The 22,876-nt window shown below is 42.7% G+C and overlaps 1 protein-coding gene and 1 long non-coding RNA gene across 10 annotated transcripts in view; one reads left to right on the top strand and one right to left on the bottom strand.

The window, feature by feature from the left end:
- The window catches only part of LOC26527594 (zwei Ig domain protein zig-8), a 269,104-nt gene that overhangs the window by 176,592 nt on the left and 69,636 nt on the right, over positions 1–22,876 (top strand). For 6 of the 9 annotated variants that reach the window (XM_044009366.1, XM_044009365.1, XM_044009367.1 and 3 more), the window contains exon 7: positions 16,423–16,591. In XM_044009366.1, the coding sequence (XP_043865301.1) occupies positions 16,423–16,591 (169 nt within the window). Of the gene's footprint in view, positions 1–6,900; positions 6,987–16,422; positions 16,604–22,876 lie in introns of those variants that run through there. The other 3 variants (XM_044009371.1, XM_044009372.1, XM_044009370.1) reach the window with 3 other exon arrangements.
- On the bottom strand, positions 11,993–13,009 carry LOC122757406. Its single transcript, XR_006357438.1, has 2 exons — positions 12,897–13,009; positions 11,993–12,825 (listed from the first exon to the last, which is right to left on the bottom strand). It is a non-coding gene; the product is annotated as an uncharacterized LOC122757406 (long non-coding RNA).

The raw sequence follows: 22,876 nt of genomic DNA, 5'->3' as shown, positions 1-22,876 counted from the left end.
TAGCGCAGTCGCTGCTTACTGCGCAGTTAGCAGATCGCGTTCTAATACGTGCGTGTGTATGTATGTGTACCGAAAAGAAGTGCAGAGTTATTAGAATATCAGATTAGAGGGTTCAGGGTATCTCCTAGTCGAGCAGTCTCGACTAGAGTCTTCTTACTTGTTTTTTATTCGTTTATTAACAATTTACTTATATAATACAATATGTGTTTAGGTGGCTAAGGGTAGCACACGATGTTTGCGCTCTAAGGGAGCGGCCCACTGCTTCTTCCAGACAACGCCTGTCGTCTAGGAAGCGTCCACATTCGAATAAGACGTGGTTGGCGTCTTCCACCAGACCTCGTCCGCACCAAGAGCATTCGTCGGTTTCTTCGTGGCCAAAGCGCTTTAAGTAGCGCCGAAAGCACCCATGTTCCGAAGAAGTCTGTGAAAGATAAAAATTAACCTCGCCGTATTTGCGGTTTACTCATGACTGAAGCTCCGGGATGAGAGTACATATGTGTCCACCGCCCTTTAGTTGAGCTGCTCCACCTTCTTTGCCATCGTGCAATGCTGTTCGTTCTGATATCGATGCGTCGTAGAGGCTCGTGTGCATTCCGTTTCACGGCTTCGGCGACTAAGTCCTCCAGAGGCACCATGCCGGCTATGACGAGCGCCGCAGACTCTGATTGCGCTCAGTCTGTAGGAGACGCAAATGCCCCGGCTGTAGCTCGGCGCTGCCGTCGCTCTTGCTGTTATACCAGTGTTCTTCCTCTGAAGTAACTCTTTATTATCTCTTTTAGATATTTAGGGATATTACATTGTGATAGCGCATCCAGTATCATATCCCAACTAGCTGTGTTAAAGGCATTCTTTACATCCAGGGTCGCGATGATGATGATCCAGGTGATGATGATGATGATGATGATGAGTATTGCTTCGTCCGTGCCTCCATCTGGTGCCTTGGATGGCGGAAGTTGCCCGGCCAGCAACTTTTTCTAGCGCATCTGTTGTTGACCGAGCCTTCCGGAAACCAAATTGGTTAGGTGACAGGCCTCCGGCGCTAGCAATAGAAGCCTCCAGTCTAGAGCCAATCAGTTTCTCAAACACCTTTCCCATGGTGTCTAAGAGACAGATTAGTCTATACGAAGATGGCTCCTCTGGTGGTTTCCCAGCCTTGGCTAGCAATACCAAGTTCTGGGTTTTCCATTTTGCAGGGAACATCTCCTGAATTAAACATTCGTATAATTCGGCAAACGTACTAGGGTGCAAGGCGAGGGCTAGCTTCGGGATCCCGTCCGGCCCTGGAGCTGTGTTAGATCTAAGACCTCTGAGAGCTACTAAGATTTCTTCGTCTGTAACTAGAACAATTTGAGTGCTCGTTGAGCCCTGATCAGCAGACTCGGACTCAGGAGCATGAATGGAGCTTAATCTTTCTGGGAAGAGCGTTTCCACAATCGATTTAAGCTCCAAGCGATCCGTAGGCTGCACCTGTTTACCTGTGTATAATTTTGGAGCTACTATCTTGTATGCTCTGCCCCAAGAGTCATATTCCCTCCACACGGTTGGCGCCCTGGCAGGTGGCTCACCTATTGTGAACAAAAGTACCGTATGATCGCTGCCCGTATAGATATCGCAGTGGCTCCATGTTACTCCCCGAACGAGGGATGAAGTGACAAAAGTAATGTCAATTACAGATCCGTATCCAGGCCGACTGAACGTGAACTCGTGACCAGTGTTGAGCAGTGCAACATCTAGTGTCGCGAAAATCTCCAGTAAGATACGGCCTCTGGCATTTGTTGTGTGGCTACCCCATTCTAACGCCCATGAGTTAAAATCTCCTGCTATAATGGCCTTCCGACCCCTAGCAGCCTCGGCAAGCTCGTCAAGCGCATCACTGAGCTGCATGCTGGGGGCCAGGTAGCAGCTGTAGAGCCATAGGCTTCCGTATTGGCCACGTACGAACCCATTAAATGACTTAACATTCGAAAGAACATTCGTTGTGTTGCCACATGCCCACAACACCGCTTTGCCATTAGCATCTGTTGCCCATGTCCTAGGGCAGCTGGTTCTACAGTGGTGAGGCTCGCTGAGAAATGCTACGTCTATAAATTTTTCCCTTATGGTCTGCTCTAGAAGATCTTGGGCAGCAACACAATGATTTAAGTTAAGCTGAAGGATCCTTAACATTTCATTTTACGAGCAGCCTCGCGGTAGGATGGGCACTTGAAGCTGCCTGCTGAGTGGTCCGTCTGCTTTTCACCTTTCCGGATGCAGAGGCTACATTTTGGTGGCTTAGTGCATGCTTTTGCACTGTGACCCATCTCTCCACACCTGAAACAAGCGCCTTTTAGATCACAGTCGCTGCCGCAGTTTGCTGCCATATGACCGTAATCAAGGCACTTGAAACTACGTTTAGGCTGATCCACGGCGCGGATACGGCATACAACCCATCCAATTCTGATTTTGGACAGCTCGAGCAGAGTTTTAGCTTTTCCAATTGGAAGAGCAACTGTAGCTCTTCGCTGTCCACCAAAAGCCGGTCGATGATACTTGATAGCCTCAATGGGGAGTGAGCTATCCTTCAACTCTGCCCTAATTGACTCCAAGATTTCCTCTTTGCTCGCTAACTCAATCTCAATTTGAGCCGATTCGGTAAGTGTTTTAACTACCGCTCGGTCACCCAAGGCCTTGCCAGCTTCATGAAGGGCCTCAGCACTATGCTCCGGCTTTCTGCTCAGTTGCAACAAAAGGTCCCCCTTAGCTGTCTTCCTAATGCCTTGAACGTCGCCGCTCAGATGCTTTAGATTTGGGTCGGTCTTGACTACACGAAGCATGTCCGCATAGCTGCAACCACCCACTCCTGAAATCGCGATGGCGTAACTTCTGGGTCGTTTTTGCATGGGCTTGCGTCCTTTAACGACTGTCCAGCTGTTCGGGTTTGTCTGTCGACCTGCCTGATTTGAACTTTCAGCTGTAGCCCGTAGAGCCATTGGCTTTTTTGGGTTCGCTGCGCCTTTATTGGGCCTCGGCTTTTTTGAGGGTGTTTTCCTCTGATCGGTGGCAACTTCCCTCGACCGCTTGGGCGTATTGCTACCTGTGATCACACTAGTGCTCGCTTTCTCCACTACTTTCTGGAGCGGCATGGTCTGCACCTCGCAGTTTTTAGCCGGTCGGTTGCAGAGCTTTTCGGCCGTCTTATGAAGATTAACCAGCCTAGCCAGCTCCTCTCTCATTAAGGCATTAATATACCGCTGAACCCCCAATAAGGCAGTCAAGCCCTCTAGCGTAACTCCTATTTGGGCTAACGCTTCTTTTAGTGAGTTGGGTGCCTGGCACTCAGCCACTGGGGACTGATTAAAGGTTGACGGCTGCGGCAGCGCCCTCTGTTGTTTCTGCGGTGATCGCTGCAACGAGGAACGACGCGCGAAAGCGTGCAGCTCGTCCTCCATCCTGGCATCCGTTTTTTGCTCCGACTACAAAGACGTGAAGCCTGTAGTGGGCAATGGCTACTAATATAATTTGAGCTTACAGACCGCAGTATCTTAAACTCAGCTTAACTACAGCAAGAACCCGTAAGTATGCACTACTTTTAGTAACTGCGTCTTCACTCCAGATTTTAGGTTGCTGTCATTGCTAAGACTTAGCAACTCAGCAAAGTTAGTGAGCAGCTGATTGTCCGCTGCAATTTCCAGCACTACTAACAGCAGTTAGAGTGAATGCACCTGATTTTTATACTCATACTCACGAAAGTGAAATGAGTATATTGGTTTTCTGCAATGTCCGTCTTGCTGTCCGTCTGTCCGTCCGTCCGTCTGTCCGTATGAACGCAATCTATTTCGGCGCTATTGAAGCTAGAGACTTGAAATTTGGAACACATACTCGTGTATATCTCCGACTTATAAAGTGTTAAAATTTTCTCGATCCGCCCACTAGGGGCGTGGCAAATCGGAAAATGCATTTTCCGATATACCAGAAATCATGTTTGTTGAAAAGCTAGAAAGCTAAAATTTGATATGAAGGTCCGCGCCAACCACCTAAGATCACAAGCTATGGCGGATATATCTCCGCCCATTAGGGTCGTGGCAAATCGGATGAAACTGTATCTCCTAAAGTTATAAACCTAGAATGCTGAAATTTTGCATGTAAGCTGATATTTTAATTCTTTGAAGATAGATGGAAAAAATTGTATATCTACGCCCACTAGGGGATTGGCAAATCGGACCTGAAGATATACTGATTTTTCGAATTCTGCTATATTTTAGGCACTATTGATGCTAGAAACCTGAAATTTGGTATATATACGCGAGTTGACCACCCACGTCCAACGAGCTTTGGTAGATATATGTTCGCCTATAGGGGGCGTGGCAAACCGCAAAACTTTATATCTTCTAAAGTATAATAGCTAGAAGCTTCAAATTTGGATAGTTAAGCCGGTAGCCTCCTCTATCGATGCCCCAAAAATAATTTTTAAGCCTCTTTAGGGGCGTGGCATATCGAAAAATACCCTGTAATTTTCACATTTGTTGAGCGTAATAATTGAAATTTTGCATTTAGGTTACCGGTAGCTCGTTCAGAGAACTGGCCAAAAATGAAGAGTCTACGGCCACTAGGGGCGTGGCAATTGGCATTTATAGTGCTCGAATCGCGGCATTTATATGCGTCAGCCATCTATTTATGTATTTGTACACATAAATAGGCTTAATAGGCATTGATAGCACGGAAGGAAACTTTTTTTTGAATTTAAAAAAATATAAAAGAAGCTAAAATAGCAAATTTGCAATTTACAACAAGTAAGAACGTTGCAGTCGGGCGTTACCGACTGCGGAATACTCATTCACATCCCATCAACAATTTAGTAGTTAAGTTTCGCTCTAATACTGTAGAATATACAGGTTTTTCCGATTTGCCACGCCCCAACTGGGCGTAGACACCTCATTTTTGGTCAGTTTTTAGAAAGAGATAACGGTACCCTAACTGCAAATTTTGAATGCTTACCCTCAAAAAATGTGAAAATTACAGGGTATTTTTCGATATGCCACGCCCCTAAAGAGGCGTAAAAATTATTTTTGGGGAATCGATAGAGGAGGCTTCTAGCTATTATACTTTAGGAGATATAAACTTTTGCGGTTTGCCACGCCCCCTGTGGGCGGACATATATCCGACAAAACTTTTTGGTCTTGGGTGATCAGTCCGAGTATATATACAAAATTTGAGGTCTCTGCCATCAATAGTGTCCAAAATATAGGAGAATTTAAAAAATCACTATATCTTCAGGTCCGATTTGCCACGCCCCCAATGGGCGTAGACTTGTAATTTATCATCCGACTTTATAGAATTATACCATTAGCTGACGTGCAAAATTTCAGCATTCTAGGTTTACAACTTTAGGAGATACAGTTTTATCCCCCAATGGGCGTAGATATATCCGCCATAGCTCGTGATCTTGGGTGGTCAACGCGGACCTACATACAAAATTTCAGCTTTCTAGCTCTTCAACAAACATGATTTCTGGTATATCGGAAAATGCATTTTCCGATTTGCCACGCCCCTAGTGGGCGGATCGGGAAAATTTTAACACTTTATAAATCGGAGATATACACGAGTATGTGTTCCAAATTTCAAGTCTCTAGCTTCAATAGAGCCGAAATAGATTGCGTTCATACGGACAGACGGACAGACGGACAGACGGACGGACGGACAGACGGACGGACAGCAAGACGGACATTGCACAAAACCAATATACTGATTCACTTTCGTGAATGAGTATAAAAACGAGTTTTCCGCGGGATTTGAATTCGCACCCAAACCGAATAGCATGTTCATGTCAAAATATCTAAAATAAAGATCGCCGGCTCTTCAGCCTACAGCACCACCGCGTCGTTTCGAGCAACAGTAGTTAAAACGAAATCACATTATTCTTATGACGCCACATAGCAAAGAAAATCCAGCGGCTGGAAATTCAAAAAAAATGCAAAGACAAATCAATCGCAACGAGATTCTTAGAATATGCTAGAGTACGCATTTATGTGTGCATGCATACACACATACAAATGAGCGCGTGTATAAGGCAGGAATGCTTGATGCTATGCGTGCAGACTTACATATATACAGAAATCAATCGAAATTCTAAGAATGTGAGAAAAGGCGCGCTTCTGTCTGTACGCATAGAATAGACGATGAGTGTGTGCACAAGCATAGGAAAATCGTGCTGATCTGCTGTTAGCTTGAAGCCGGTATCCAATGTATGGATATATATATATATATATCAAAATCAAAATTGTATAATGCAATAGCTATCGATGATTTTCCAATTTTAATGGCATCATGCCGGGTTTTTTGTTGCGCACTAGACACTGGATCACAATAACATCGACCGCACTCCACGAAAACGTACGTGTGTGTGTATGTATGTGTGTGTATGTATGCCTGTGTGTGCGTGCGTGCGTGCGTGCGTGTGTGTGTGTGTGTGTGTGTGTGCGTGTTTCTTGTGTAAGCTGAAAGACGCGAAAAATTATTGAAATAGCTATTACTCCAAGGGTTCAGGGGATCTCGTAGTCGAGTAGTCTCGACTAGAGCTTTCTTACTTGTTTTTTATTTGACTCGTGCGGTCAATTTGCACGCAGCGACCTGATTTTCACAGAAGACCTATCACGACGATAAGACACCCTCACCAACACTGAGCTCACTCTTAACGGCATATTATGGCATAAGATTCCATTAACGGCCAAAGGAGAGACTATAACCACAACAGCCAAAAATAAAGAAATTGAAATCTTTAAAACAACCACCACCATAAGGCAGAACAACGTCATCTGAACAAGTTTCCATAGAACAAAAAAAAAAAAAAAAAATATTAAAACAAAGAAATAATTAGATTAAGAGACCTTTATATTTACATATATTCATAATATTAAACCCCAGCAGCTAAAATCAGCATGCCATCGCCATCTTGGGCCCAGGAGTACAACGGTATGCAGATATTTTTATAAAACCAATTAACACGCTGTGTAAGTAATTAAATTTGAAAATATAAAAAGGTATAAAGCTCTCTAAAATCGAACTAAAATATACTCATACAAAAGTAATTAAATAAAAAAATATGGAAAAAGTATAAAGCTCTCTAAAAAAAAAATAAAATAAAACAAAACAAGTATGAACGTTGCAGTCGGACGTTACCGACTGCGTAATACTCATTCACACCCCATAAGCAATTTAGCTAAGTTTAGCTCTAATACTGTATAAAGTGCAGGTTTCCCCTATTTGCCACGCCACTACTGGGCGTAGACACCTCATTTTTGGTCAGTGATCGAGCTAACGGTACCCTAACTACAAAATTTGAATGCTTACGCTCAAAAATGGAAATTACAGTGTATTTTTCGATATGCCACGCCCCTAAAGAGGCGTAAAAATATTATTTTTGAATCATCGATTGAGGAAGTTACTAGTAACTTAACTATCCAAATTTGAAGCTCTAGCTTTTATACTTTAGGATATATAAACTTTTGCGCCAATGGGCGTAAATATATCCGCCATAGCTCGTGATCTTGGGTGGTCGACGCGGATTTACATTCCAAATTTCAGCTTTCTAGCTCTTCAACTAATATGATTTCTGGTATATCGGGAATTGCATTATTATGATATTCACGATTATGTGTTCCAAATTTCAAGTCGGACGGACGGACAGCAACACGGATATTGCAACTATTGTAACTAATTCACTTTCGTGAATGAGTATAATAATTCACTTTCGTAAATGAGTATACAAATTATACAAAGACAAAGAAAATGAAGTAAAACAAATATAAAAGAATTATAAATTTATAACGAAAAAGGAAAATGTAACACTAGAGTTAAAATTAAATTTTGTAGATAATAAGAAATATTGTAACTGAATATAAATAGAATGTAAGAAAAGTTATTAGCACATAAGTATAGGATGGTATTGATAAGAAAACCTTACTATATCCCCATCACGCCCCTGTCTTAGAATGGGGTGGTCTTTTCACTGTTCGAGTAGTTTTTACCCCTTCGAACCCCTTGAAAATGGAAAATCAGGGTATAATGGTTTTGTGAAAAGTATGTAAAAGGCAGAAGGAATCATTGCAGACCCTATAATGTATATATATATTATAGAGGGCTGCATGAGTACCAAAAAAATCGTAAACGTACTGAGATGTGTGGCACCGAGGCCAAAACGAAACTTGTATGAGTATGTGAGTGCGATCGTTTATGACTTAAGCTAGGTACACACGATGCAAACAATTTGCAGCAAGTTCAAAATAATTTGCAGCAAAAGTTTGCACAAATGTTCACACCAATGCAAATATTGCATGCAAATTACTTGCTTCAATCAATTTTTGTTTTGCACGCAAACTTTTGCATGGCTATTTCGTGCAATATATTACATTAATGTCTACACGTGTTTTCATTTTTATACCCTGAACCCATTTTCAATGGGAAACCAGGGTATAATGGTTTTGTTGAAATGTATGTAACAGGGAGAAGGAGGCGTGGCAGACCCCACAAAGTATATATATTCTTGATCAGGGCGACGAGCTGAGTTGATTTGGCTCTGTCCGTCTGTCCGTCTGTCCGTATGTATGAACGCGTCGATTTCAGAAGATATAAGAGCTAGAGACCTCAAATTTTTTTTTTAAATGTCCGTAAGCGCGCATATCAAGTTTATCATTAAAAATAGATAACTCATCCCGATCTTTTTTTATCGATAAAAACCTTATCGAAAACTAGTTATAAAATTATATCTTCTACACCTTTATTGCTAGAGTCTCCAAATTTTTAATGTATGCGTATATGCAATTTATACAATTTCGGTTTTTGTTAAAATGTACCCCCACCTCTAAATTCACCCCCTCACCCTCACTTTTGTAAAAAGCGTATTTCAAATACTAGAGACTTGTGCTTTGGCAATTACATGCATATTCATGTTATAATCATAATCTGAAAGTTTCATGAAGATCGTACGTCCATAAAAGTTATTAAACAATTATGTTCTCATAGTAAGCGCACACTGCAACCCATGCGTGTTTATGCGTGGGTGCTTGTGTGTGTATGTGTTTTTGTATGTGTGTGTATGTGTTTGTGTATGTGTGTGTGTATGTGAGTGTGTGTATGCGTTTGTGTCTGTATGCGTGTGTGTGTATGTATGCCTGTGTGTGCGTACGTGCGTGTGTGTGTGTGTGTGTGTGTGTGTGTGTGTGTGTGCGTGTTTCTTGTGTAAGCTGAAAGACGCGAAAAATTATTGAAATATCTATTGCTCCAAGGGCTCAGGGGATCTCGTAGTCGAGCAGTCTCGACTAGAGCTTTCTTACTTGCTATACCCTGAACCCATTGAAAATGGGAAATCAGGGTATAATGGTTTTGTTGAAATGTATGTAACAGGCAGAAGGAGGCGTGGCAGACCCCACAAAGTATATATATTCTTGATCAGGGCGACGAGCTGAGTCGATTTGGCCCTGTCCGTTTGTCTGTCCGTCCGTCCGTCCGTATGTATGAACGCGTCGATCTCAGAAGATATAAGAGTTAGAGAAATTTGTTTCCTAGGTCCGTGTGTATCACGCGCATATCAAGTTTTTCTTTTTATATCGATAACCTCTCCCGATATTTTATTATCGATTAAAAACCTTATCGAAAGCTAGTTATTTAATTATATCTCCTACACCTTTAGAGCTAGAGCTTGCAAGTTTTAAATGTAGACTTATATATATTTTATATAATTTCGATTTTCGTTGTAATTTACCCCCCACCCTTATATCCACCCCCTCACCATCACCTTTGTAAAAGGCGTATTTCAAGTACTAGAGACGTGTGCTTTGGAATGTACAAACATTTTCACCATATAATTACGCTCTGAAAGTTTCATTAAGATTGTACGTCCAGAAATTAAATTATTCAACAAATAAATTCTTATAATGTTGCCCACACTGCAGCGCACCCCAAGCGCAGTCACTGCTTACTGCGGAGTTAGCAGAGCGCGTTCTAATACGTGCGTGTGTATGTATGTATGCCGAAAAGAAGTGCAGAGTGATTAGTATATCAAATTAGAGGGTTCAGGGTATCTCGTAGTCGAGCAGTCTCGACTAGAGCTTTCTTACTTGTTTTTGCTTATTTTTTGTCCTGATTCAGCTATTTTTTGTCGGGGAAAAACGGCAACACTGCGCACAATATTGTATTGAGCGACAAAGAATACATGTCTTGAGCCCGAGTATATGAAGTGCTTCGATGAGTATATGAGTCGCGTCGCAGTTTGCAGAGAGAAAAAAAAATTTTAAAAACCCGAATGGAATTGTGTAGGTGCAGACCAAATAGCCGACCGACGGCAAATTTACCGTTACAATTTGGTAGCGAAGAAATATTCTTTATGCGTAACAACGTTTTCATACCCTCCCCACAAATAACGAGCAAACGAAAGGCAATGTCATTTTGTTATACAATATAGATATGTTTGTATATGTTTAATTAATATTAAAATTTGGAATCATTTTATTTAAGTTGTCAGGATTAGTAGATACATAAGATAATGTCATGAAAACGCTAACATTTTGCATGAGCATGGCCAACCCCTTTCAAGAGCTTGATATACCCTCTAAATGGAAAGGGCATAGAAAGAGACAGATTAAGAAAAAATAAGCGCACAATCAGGCTTCTTATTGAAATGCGTGCTTTACGCTTGAACGCTCGAAGCGCACTAATCTTGGGGTGAGATTTTTTCACTGCTCGAACCTCAAGCGACAGAGCCGAGCAAATACGAAGTGTTGATACGAAGATATATGCATTCAAAAACTCGAGTGCCTCGACGCAAAAATTCTTTGGTTAACTGTTGTATTGCTCCTTACGTCTTATTTATTCTCTTTGTTTTTACTAAAGGGTTGGAGACAAGAGATATTGAGTGCATGCGATCTCAAACTCAATCAAGTCACTCAGTCTCAATTCGAGTGCACTCTATTTTGCTAGGTTATGAGTGCGGCCATGCAGCTCTCTAATATATTATATATATATCCCTGTCCGTCTGTCCGTCCGTATAAGCAAGCCGATCTCAGAAGATATAAGAGCTAGAGAGAATTTGGCATGCATACTCGTGTATACCATAGGCAATACAAGTTTATCTTATTTTTTCGATAACTCATCCGATAACTTTTTTATCGAGAATTCTCAAAAAAACCGACTTTGTTTTTTCAGCCTAATTTGAACTCTTTTAAACCTAGAGATTTCAGATTTACTGTGTATATACAATTGATCGATACGCCCCCTTCGCCCCCAATTTATAAAAAACGTATTTCAAGTACTAGTGACTTGTGCTTTGGAGTGTACACATACAGCGCAGTCGCTGCTTACTGCACAGTCAGCACGCCCTCTGCTGACTATGATTATACATGCTTGTGTATGCAGAATGAGTAGAATATCAGCTTAGAGGGTTCAGGGTATCTCCTAGTCGAGCAGTCGGAAATGAATATGGATTCTTAAGTTTTCTTTGTCGACTATCCATGCCAGGATCGCGTAAGATGTGACATAGTTCTTTAAGGATTTGAATTGGGACGATACAACTTAATTACAGTATTGTCATGATAGGGTGGGTAGAGACGAGGGACGACCAACACCTATTGTCTCTCTGTGAGTTAAGTTCGTGGTTAAGTTTACCATATTAATATTGCGTGTCGCCGCATTGATTTAATACAACACTTTCGAAATATAGATTCTGAAGCTCAAAATAGCTAAAGTGTGTTAGGGTGCAATAGTGCAGAATAGGTGAAGAAGAACCCCGACAATCCGGCGAGCTAGTGACGAGCATAGTAAGAGTGCACACCTTGAAGCCTTCTGCACGCCATGGAGCAAGCCTACGACTAGGGACACGATATCGAATGCAAAGTATCGATCATGTACTCATAAGAAGCATCAAAAGAAAAGCATCGTACTTATAAAAATATCAAATCAAAAGCATCGATGTTGCAAGGTATCGGGTATTTATATTTGGATGAAATGTTTATTAAATCTAGGATATATTTCATGTTTTTTTAATTAAAAAGTAAAAGTTACAAGTAAATTTTCAATTATTACATAGTACAATGAAATTATGTTAAGTTATATATTCCTTTCCTCCTCTGCACAATCGCCTAAAAAAAGAATTTTGTCAAGCCTTTTGGGTGACAGTCGGCTGCGAGTTTTGGTTATGGTACTTCCAGCTTTGGAGAAAAGGCGCTCAGAGGGCACGGACGTCTCGGGAATTCCCAAATACTTTTGAGCTAAGTAGTATAGTTTGGGATAAACTACTTTCACCCCATTGTTTTAAAGGGTCGATGGAAAGTGGTAAAACATGGGTAGATAGGTAGCGACCTACTTCGTCATCGTTCATTGTAGATCTTGTTTTTTTGGTCTGCTTCCCTGCGTGCGTCCACTTCTTATAATCACTCCAAAGATTGTTTGCTGAGTCTATAGAAGTATCACTCTCATTCTCACTGGAGAGAGAATTAGGGCTGGATAATATAAATTTTCTTAGCAAATTAATTGCTTTCGTACAAGCTTTAAAAGGGCTATTTTTGAATCTTGGATCCAGTAAATAAACTATCGCAATTAGGTGGTTTTCTTCGATGGATCCGAATCGGCGTTCCAATTGTTTAATTATTTCCTTCCTTACGGCATGTATGACTGCCATACCACCGTCGTCCGCATCTACATCCACATTATTAATCTGGTTCTTCAGGGTATTCACCATCGGTAAAATTCTCTAGTGGTCTCAAAATACATATACTTATGCGGCTCAGTTTTATGACTTGAACTTATTAGATCAAGATCTCTTGTAAAAGTTGATTTTTTTTTTCAGTTTCTTTTGCACTAAAATATATGGAGCATAACATAATTTTATAAATTTAAATACATATATATTTATGACAATATTTACTTACCTCACTTCGGGGTGGCTCTTTATATGCTTATGCATGTTTGAGGTGTTTCCTGATGATTTAAGAGTTTTGAAGCAAATCGTGCACTTCACCTCGTCGTTGCGTATTCTGGTGAAATACTGCCAAAATTTTCGATGGAACCATCGATAGTATCGATGGTTTGAACCATCGTTGGAAAAACCATCGAGTACCGTCTCTATCGATGGTTCTCCAGCTCTAATGAGCACCAACGCTTTCATACCCTTCCCACAAATAATAACGAAAACGCAAATATTTTGTAGGAGCTTGGCAAACGGTTTGAAAAGAAAAAGAAGACACAGAAGGGAAGACATTGGTTCTTGCTGCGAAGAAATTTCAATTTTCGTGAGCTGCTGCTTGTGCTCACAATGTGAGCCTCATATGCATACATACATATACACATTTGAGAGAGCAGAGAGCATCGAGAGAGAGAGAGAGAGCAAGGGAAACATTGAGCATAGAGGGATCTTTTGTTCAACATTTGACTATCTCGGTCGAGCGCATGAAGCGAAATGATTGTGCTTTCGTATATTTTAGTAACCCAAACCTAAAAGTGAGGAGCCGAGCGAATACGAAGTTGTCAGGGGTGTTAACGCTCGAAAAAAATTGTGCAAAACGCTTTACACTACGTGTCCGGTCTATGTGTTCTCTGGTTAGTGATACGACGCTCTCGTCGAGAGAGTTGCAACTTAATCAAACCCGTACACCACAAGCACGAGCAACACACACACAAGCACCCACGCATAAACACTTATGGGCTGCACTGTTCGCTTACTATGAGAATTTAATTGCCTAATAACTTTTCTTATGGATGTACTTTCTTCATGAAACTGTCAGATAATAATTATCCCATAGACATGAATATATTTGACAAAGCAGTATCTCTCTAGTATTTGAAATACGCCTTTTACAAATATGTGGGTTAGGGGTAAATTTTAACAAAAGCCGAAATTGTATAAAATGCATATAAGTATACATTTTAAAATTAGAAAACTCTATCTTTAAAGATGTAGGAGATATAAGGTTTTTTATCGATAGAAAAATATCCGGAATAGTTATCGATTTTTAAAGCAAAGCTCGATATCCACGCGGTATACACAGACATATTTTTAAACAAGTAAGAACGTTGCAGTCGGGCGTTACCGGTTGCGGAATACTTATTCACATCACTCATCAACAATTTAGTAGTTAAGTTTCGGTCGAATGCTGTAGAAAATCCAGGTTTTCCCGATTTGCCACGCCCCTACTGGGCGTAGACACCTCATTTTTGGTTAGTTCCTAGAACGTGATAACGGTACACTAACTGCAGCAAATATTAAATACACATATTCGTACTTAATAATATAATGGATGACCCTTATTTCAAATTTTTTTCTACAAAAGAATGTCTATTTTCCGACTTGTTTTCGCCATTTCGTTCAAAATATCCTCTGGAGTGACTTCAATTTTAGAGTGGATGTTGAGCAAAGCTAGTCCGTTTACCCTCTCTTGACCCATTGTACTTCTTAGGTACGTTTTCAGCCTCCTTAGTGAAGAAAAAGAGCGTTCGCTCGGAGCAACAGAGACTGGAAGCGTCGCAGCAATTTGCAAATACCGATGAACCGTGGGGTAAAAACACTCGCAACAATGATTCAATGCATCAATGAACGTGTTTTGTCGCTAAATGTCCTAAATGAAATGTAATATATTTTTACTTTATAACCGTAAGTTTGAGGAAATCCAAAACATGATGATTCACTTGATATTCCAACTTGTAGAATTCGATATGACAATTTTTACTTACCTCCTGATTTTCTAACCTAGGTCTTTTAACGAAAAATTGACGAATGTCCATTCTTGTGTATGTGATCTTTTTAGTGTTTACTCACTATATTTAAGTTTACACGCTTTTTAGTGTTTACACTCAATTGGTTAAATCACAGAAAAATAAATATCATTCACTGATCGGTGGTAAGAACGCTGGTCATGGTGGAATGGAAAACAACATCAATTTTCAAAATGCTGTAATATATTACGGAAGTTCAAGAATTTGTCGTAAGAATTTCCATTCATAATATTGCAGCCGAGTCAAAATAAACGGCCCTCGCTCAAAACAGACAAATTTATTTCAAGACGGATTGGGCACACTGCCTACAGCCCACACTACGATCAGCTGTAGTCAGCTGATTGACTTAGTGTGGCAACTTAGCGAACCCCCGAAACCCTCCCCTGTATACGCGCCTGGCTATTATACTTTAGGAGATATAAACTTTTGCAGTTTGCCACGCCCCCTGTGGGCGGACATATATCCGACAAAGCTTTTTGGTCTTGGGTGATCAGCCCGAGTATATATACAAAATTTGAGGTCTCTGGCATCAATAGTGTCCAAAATATAGCAGAATATAAAAAATCACTATATCTTCAAGTCCAATTTGCCACGCCCCTAATGGGCGTAGACTTATAATTTTTCTTCTTCAGACTTTATAGAATCATGACATTAGCTGACGTGCAAAATTTCAGCGCTCTAGCTGTAAAACTCTTGAAGATACAGTTTTATCCGATTTGCCACACCTCCAATGGGCGGAGATATATCCGCCATAGCTCGTGATCTTAAGTGGTCGACGCAAACGTACATACCAAATTTCAGCTTTCTAGCTCTTCAACAAACATGATTTCTGGTATATCGGAAAATGCATTTTCCGAATTTGCCAAGCCCCTAGTGGGCGGATCGGGAAAATTTCAACACTTTATAAATCTGAGATATACACGAGTATGTGTTTCAAATTTCAAGTCTCTAGCTTCAATAGCGCCGAAATAGGTTGCGTTCATACGGACAGACGGACGGACGGACAGCAAGACGGACATTGCACAAAACCAATATACTAACTCACTTTCGTGAATAAGTATAAAAATTGAAATCGACGCGTTCATACATATGGACAGATGGACGGGCCAAATCTACTCAGCTCGTCGCCCTGATCAAGAATATATATACATTATGGGGTCCCATTTTCAATGGGTTCAGGGTATAAAAATTCTGGTAATAATAGCGATTCCCTGTAAAACACGCAAATATCAAATATGTTATAAACATCTACAGCATTAGAAATGTGAAATCAGTGTATTACTTCCTCAAAAGATTCAGGGATCTAGCAGTCGAACACTCTCGACTAGAGCAAATTGATTTCGTTTTTCAGCCTTATTTCAATACTAATACACCTAGGGACTTTAGACTTACTGTGTATATCCATTAGATGAATACAAAGATTTCTTAATTTGCAGATTTTGGATACCACGCCCTTTTCGCCACCAATTTATAAAAAAACTTATTTCAAATAGTAGAGACCGTGCAGCTGAAACGTAGTCACGGCTTACTGCATGTGTATGTATGTGTGTGTATAAAATAAGTGTAGAATGATTAGAATATCCGTTTTGAGGGTTCAGGGTATCTCCTAGTCGAGCAGTCTCGACTAGAACATTCTTACGTGTTAATTTTGTAGTACCTAATCATAGCTATTTTTATATTTTTCAGATTATAAATTTTGATTCACCTCGCGGTGGGATATCATTAGTGACCGAGAAAGGTATTCTGACCACTAGTCGGCTTCTAGTACAGAAGGCTATTCAGCAGGATTCAGGCCTTTATACATGTACACCATCAAATGCCAATCCGACGTCGGTACGGGTGCATATCGTCGATGGTGAGTAGCCCGGTATGCTACCATTTTCATTTCAATAATATACTTTATTTTGTTGGAATTCGTGAAAGATACCTTAAGCTGGTTAATTACTTCCAATAATACACTTGAGTGTGATAGTGAAATGTATTTAACAGGCAGAAGGAGGCGTGGCAGACCCCATAAAGTATATATATTCTTGATCAGCGTGACGAGCTGAGTCGATTAAGCTCTGTCCGTCTGTCCGTCCGTCCGTCTGTCCGTATGTTTGAACGCGTCGATCTCAGAAGATATAAGAGCTAGAGACTTGAAATTTTTTTTATGTTCGTATATGCAGCGTGGATATCGAGTTTATCAATAAAAATCGATAACGTATCCCGATATTTTTTAAAGATAAAAACTATATCGAAAACAAGTAAGAACGTTGCAGTCGGGCGTTACCAACTGCGAAATACTCATTCACATCCCATCAGCAATTTAGTAGCAAAGTTTCGCTCCGATACTGTAGAAAATGCAGTTTTCCCCAATTTGCCACGCCCCTACTGGGCGTAGAAGCCTCATTTTTAGTGAGTGCTTAGAACGAGATAACGGTACCCTAGCTGCCAAATTTGAATGCTTACGCTAAAAAGATGTGAAAATTACAGGGTATTTTTCGATATGCCACGACCCTAAAGAGGCGCAAAAACTATTTTTGGATCATCGATAGAAGAGGTTACTAGTAACTTAACTATCTAAATTTGAAGCTTCTAGCTATTATACTTTAGGAGATATACATTTTTGCGGTTTGCCACATCCCCTGTGGGCGGACATCTATCTACCAAAACTCTTTGGACTTGGGTGGTCAACCCGCGTATATATACCAAATTTCTCTAGCATCAATAGTGCCTTTTTTCACCCATCTTTATAGAATCAAAATATCAGCTTACGTGCAAAATTTCAGCATTATAGGTTCACAACTTTAGGAGATAAAGTTTTATCCGAATTGCCACGCCCCAATGGGCTGAGACATATCCGCCATAGCTCGTGATCTTGGGTGGTCGGCGTGGACCTACATACCAAATTTTAGCTTTCTAGCTCTTCAATTAATATGATTTCGGGCATATCGGAAAATGCATTTTCCGATTTGCCTCGCCCCTAGTGGGCGGATCGGGAAAATTTTAAAACTTATAAATCGGAGATAGACACGAAAAATCGTGGCATATCGAAAAATACCCTGTAATTTTCACATTTGTTGAGCGTAAGATTTGAAATTTTGCATTTAGGTTACCGGTAGCTCGTTCAGAGAACTGGCCAAAAATGAGGAGTCTACGGCCACTAGGGGCGTGGCAATTGTCATTTATAGTGCTCGAATCGCGGAATTTATATGCGTCAGCCATCTATTTATGTATTTGTACACATAAATAGGCTTAATAGGCATTGATAGCACGGAAGGAAACATTTTTATAAAATTAATAAAATATAAAAAAGCTCAAATAACAAAAATTTGCAATTTACAAAAACGAGTTTTCCGCGGGATTTGAACTCGCACCCAAGCCAAGCACCCAATAAAGATCGCCGGCGCTTCTGCCTACAGCACCACAGCGTCGTTTCGAGCAACAGTAGTTAAACCGAAATCACATTATTGTTATGACGCCACATAGCAAAGAAAATCCAGTGTAGCGGCTGGAAATTCAAAAACAATGCAAAGACAAATCAATCGCAGCGAGATTCTTAGAATATGCTAGAGTACGCAATTATGTGTACATACATACACACATACAAATGAGCGCGTGTATAAGGCAGGAATGCTTGATGCTATGCGTGCAGACTAACATATATACATATGTATGTATGTATTTGCGTATATGTTTTTGAGGGCTATTTAAGAAGAAACAAATTTAAACTTATAAAATTATTCGACTAAGAAAAAGAAGAGTATTAAGTGCCATTCATTCAAGCTCGCACCTTCCCAAAAAATTTCTATTTTATAAAAACCGAAATATATATGAAAAAAAAAGCAAGTAAGAAAGCTATAGTCGAGACTGCTCGACTACGAGATCCCCTGAACCCTTGGAGCAATAGCTATTTCAATAATTTTTCTCGTCCTTACAGCTTACACAAGAAATACGCACACACACACACACACGCACGCACGCACACACAGGCATACATACACACACACGCATACACACATACACACACACACGCATACACACACAAACGAATACACACACACACACATACACAAACACATACACACACAAGCACCCACGCATAAACACGCACGGGCTGCAGTGTGCGCTTACTATGAGAACTTAATTGTTTAATAACTTTTTTTGTGGACATACGATCTTCATGAAACTTTCAGATTATGATTACAACATGGATATGCGTTTTTTTTGAAATTTTTGAAATACGATTTTTACAAAAGTGATGGTGAGGGGGTGGATATGGTGGTAGGGGGAAAATTTTGACAAAAACCGAAATTGCATATAAGTATACATAAAAAATTTGGAGACTAACAATAAAGGTGTAGGAGATATAATTTTATAACTGGTTTTCGATAAGGTTTTTTATCGATAAAAAGATCGGGATGAGTTATCGATTTTTAATGATAAACTTGATATGCGCGCTGTAATTACGGACATTTGAAAAAAAATTTGAAGTCTCTAGCTCTTATATCTTCTGAAATCGACGCGTTCATACATACGGACAGACGGACGGACAGACAGACGGACAGGGCCAAATCAACTCAGCTCGTCGCCCTGATCAAGAATATATATACTTTGTGGGGTCTGTCACGCCTCCTTCTGCCTGTTACATACATTTTAACAAAACCATTATACCCTGATTTCCCATTGAAAATGGGTTCAGGGTATAAAAATAATAATAGCACCGAAGAGGCTCGAACCTCCTGCTGTAACATTACTTGCGTCGCCTTTAGCACCCGCACCACTGCTTTACTTGACCAGACAGTTGCTAAAATACAACAGCTTAATAAGAGAGCGTCATCAGACAAAACTACAGTAACGGCTAGAAAGTCCAGAAATCCATCGAAATTCAAAGAATGTGAGAAAAGGCGCGCTTCTGTCTGTACGCATAGAAGAGACGATGAGTGTGTGCAAATGTATAGGAAATCGCGCTGATGTGCTGCTAGCTTGAAGCCGGTATCCAATATATGGATACAAATATATATTATTAAAAGTCAAAATTGTATAAATTATATATGTATGTAATTTGAATGCAATGATGCCATGTGTAAGGATCCAATTTTCCAGCTGGGGCAGCGTCAGTTTACCCAGGGTGGATACCACAAGAAAATTTGTGATTCGCTGTGATCGGAATTCGGAGAGGGGGGGCATAGGGAACAACGGGGGCAATGCTGAGGGTTTGGCCTCTCAGCGAACGGGCATAGCCGCGTTCTCTACTTTAACTACTTAATGCCGGGATGCGCCTCGGCCAAATGACGAAATATGCAACGAGGAGGGAAGGGGGGAAATGGGATCTACTAGCACCATTAGTTAGTTATTAGTTGCCGGATAGAAATAAAACACACACAGATTCACTTCTTCACAATCTCTTTATTTCACAACTCTCTTAATTTCTTAATCTCGCTATTAACTATGGTCGCGCTCACCCACTAGCCTTCAGTCTCGCTGTCACTCACTAACTTTCAGTCTCGCTGTCACTCACTAATTAAAACTTCTATCGCTCTCCAGCCGCCTCCACACCTCGGCCGCGCGCTCCGCTTCGGCGTCGGCAATGCAACTCACCACAGCTTCGGGCCCTTTGAACTTTTCGCCGCGAAAGTCGAAACCATGGTTGCATTGCCGATCGCTGCGACTTGCGCGGGCATTTGAAAACGACTTATGTGAGGTGGCTCATCGAGCCGCCTTACACACCTCCCTTACTTTGTAGAGCGATGGTCACGCTTCCCGAAGGTGCGACCGTCACGTTTATTGCGCTCCCTTCGATCCAGATGCGGAAACGTGTCCTCCTACGCGGTAGCCTTCGCCTCTGCAACTCCCGTTGCACCACCTGGATTGTGTGTTCGTCTAGCGTCGCGCCTGCTGGACGGATCCGCCAGCCGTCTGGGATGGTCGGTGTTGGCTTGAAAGGGATGGAGCCCTCCCCCATGAGGATTTCGAACAAGTTCGGCTCCCACCCATCCAGAATGTCGGCCATGTCGGCCAGCAGTCTGGCCTCATCCTCCTCCAGCTCTGGCACCACGCACGGCTCTTCTTGTGGCTCGTGTCTGCCTTGTTCCGGGCCCCGGGCTCGTTCTCCTTCTTCAGGGATACCCTGATCTGGCTCAAAGGGGGTTGTTTGGTGATTCCCTCCCGTTTGGCGCAACTTCGCCGCCACACCCGCCAAATCGACCCTCGGGATCTTTCTGGCCGGGCTCTTCGACGGACTCCGCCAGCAACGGCGTCGGAGTGGGGGGCTCGATTCGCTCTCCTCGTCGCTGGATTCCGATTCGAGAGGTGCGGCTCGCGCCTTCCTCCTCTCGCCTCGCCGCGTCCACCATGATGGGGACCGTCGCCCTTCGTCCCGCGCCGCGGTCTCCGGGTCGAGTGGTGCGGCGAAAGGACTGCGCTCCCGGCCGTCACCCTGTCCCCGCGACGGGGATTGGTCTTCAGAGGACTCCGCTCCCCACTGTCTCCTTTCTCCCTCCGGCGACTGGACCTCTCGCGTCTCCTCTTCTTCGTCCGGCGACTGGACCTCTCGCGTCTCCTCTTCCTCGTCCGGCGACTGGAGGGCGGCGCATTCCTTCGGCACTGGCATCGCTGGCGGCGTCGAGGGGGTTTGTGGCTCCTCCACGTTTGGCTGCGCCCCTCGAGACTGGGGTATCTGCACGTAGATGGTGGTGAACTCTACCTTCATTAACATCACGCACCCATCGAGCCTCTCGGCGATGTTGATTGAGGATCGATGGACCGTGTGTTTAAATTTTGGTGGTGGTCGCTCCTCACGAGGCCTGTAATAATCCCGGCCCATCCTCGGGTCGCCTCGTCTTTGGTACCCCGTGCCCGGGAATGGCTCGGTGTCAGCGTCGCTGACATCTTCCACGCGAGCCGCCTCTTCTTCCTCCCTCTCGTCCTCACTGCTGATTACGATAGTCTCGTTCTCCATCGTCGTTATATCTGAAAACTCAAGCATAAATGATCCACTTCTAGGATACTGCCTCCCAAACTACTAGTTAGTAAATCAACTTTCACGAGATACTATGGAGGGGGGTTGGGTAACAGGTTTGAGGTGGGGAAGGGTGTGACTGAGGTGTGTTGCCGTCAGTGTTCAGGGATGGTCCCTCGGCCTTCGTCCCGCTCTTCCTCGCTCTCGTCGCCGTCGTGATGGAAAGACTTGAGCTGGGAGATGTTAGCTACCCTTCTTTTGCGTTCGCCGCGTCTGGCGAGGCGCACGATGTTGGGAGAGACAAAGCTAACGATCCGGAACGGGCCGTCATACTTCGGTGCCAGTTTCGCTGCGAAGCCATCTGCCGCGTTGGACAACTGGTGCTGCCTTAACAGGACTGACGAACCTAGCTTCGGCCTCCATTCGCGTCTACGCAGGTTATAGTAGCGGCTTTGATCGCTCGAGGCACTCTGCAGGTTATTGCGGGCGATCGCGAACACTTCCCTCATCCTGTCTCTTTTGGCGTCTGGGTGAAGCCCCTCCGTCGCCGATCCGGGTGTAACTTCGTCGTACAGGGCAGCCGGCAGGCGTGGCTCTCGCCCTAACATCAGAAACGCCGGGCTGAACCCCGTAGAGTCCGACACGCTGGTATTGACAGCCAGCGTTATTTCCGGCAGTAACTCATCCCATGAGCTCTGATGACCCTGGACGTATTGTGCTATCATCGTTTTTATCGTACGATTAGCCCTCTCCGTCGGATTCTCCTGTGGCGAGTACGGCGCTGTATGTTGGAGTGTCACCCCCAGGGACTCCATGAACGCCTTGAAGCTCCTGCTCGTAAATTGAACGCCGTTGTCGCAGACGAATGTCCTGGGTACTCCAAATCTGCTGAGTATCCGTTCCCGGAACGCCAACTGCAGATGCGCGGTAGTAGCCTTCCTCAACGGCACCAGCTCCACCCACTTAGCGAAAGCGTCGTGGAACACCAACAGCATTGTGTTCCCACGCTTGGATCGAGGCAAAGGTCCCACGAAATCCGCGCACAGGACTGCCATCGGCTCCGCTACCTGCCTGGTCAGCATCTGTCCGGCCGGCTTCTGTTGTACGCCCTTGAATTTCTGGCACGTCTCGCAGCGCTTCACGTAACGAGCGGCATCTCGGGACATACCTGGCCAATAGTATCGCTGTGCTAATCTT

Source organism: Drosophila mojavensis, unplaced genomic scaffold (assembly GCF_018153725.1).
Source record: "Drosophila mojavensis isolate 15081-1352.22 unplaced genomic scaffold, ASM1815372v1 contig_72, whole genome shotgun sequence".
In the NCBI taxonomy this organism is placed as follows: domain Eukaryota; kingdom Metazoa; phylum Arthropoda; class Insecta; order Diptera; family Drosophilidae; genus Drosophila; species Drosophila mojavensis.
The sequence above is the reverse complement of the archived record's forward strand: the minus strand, read 5'-3'. Positions and strand labels throughout refer to the sequence as shown.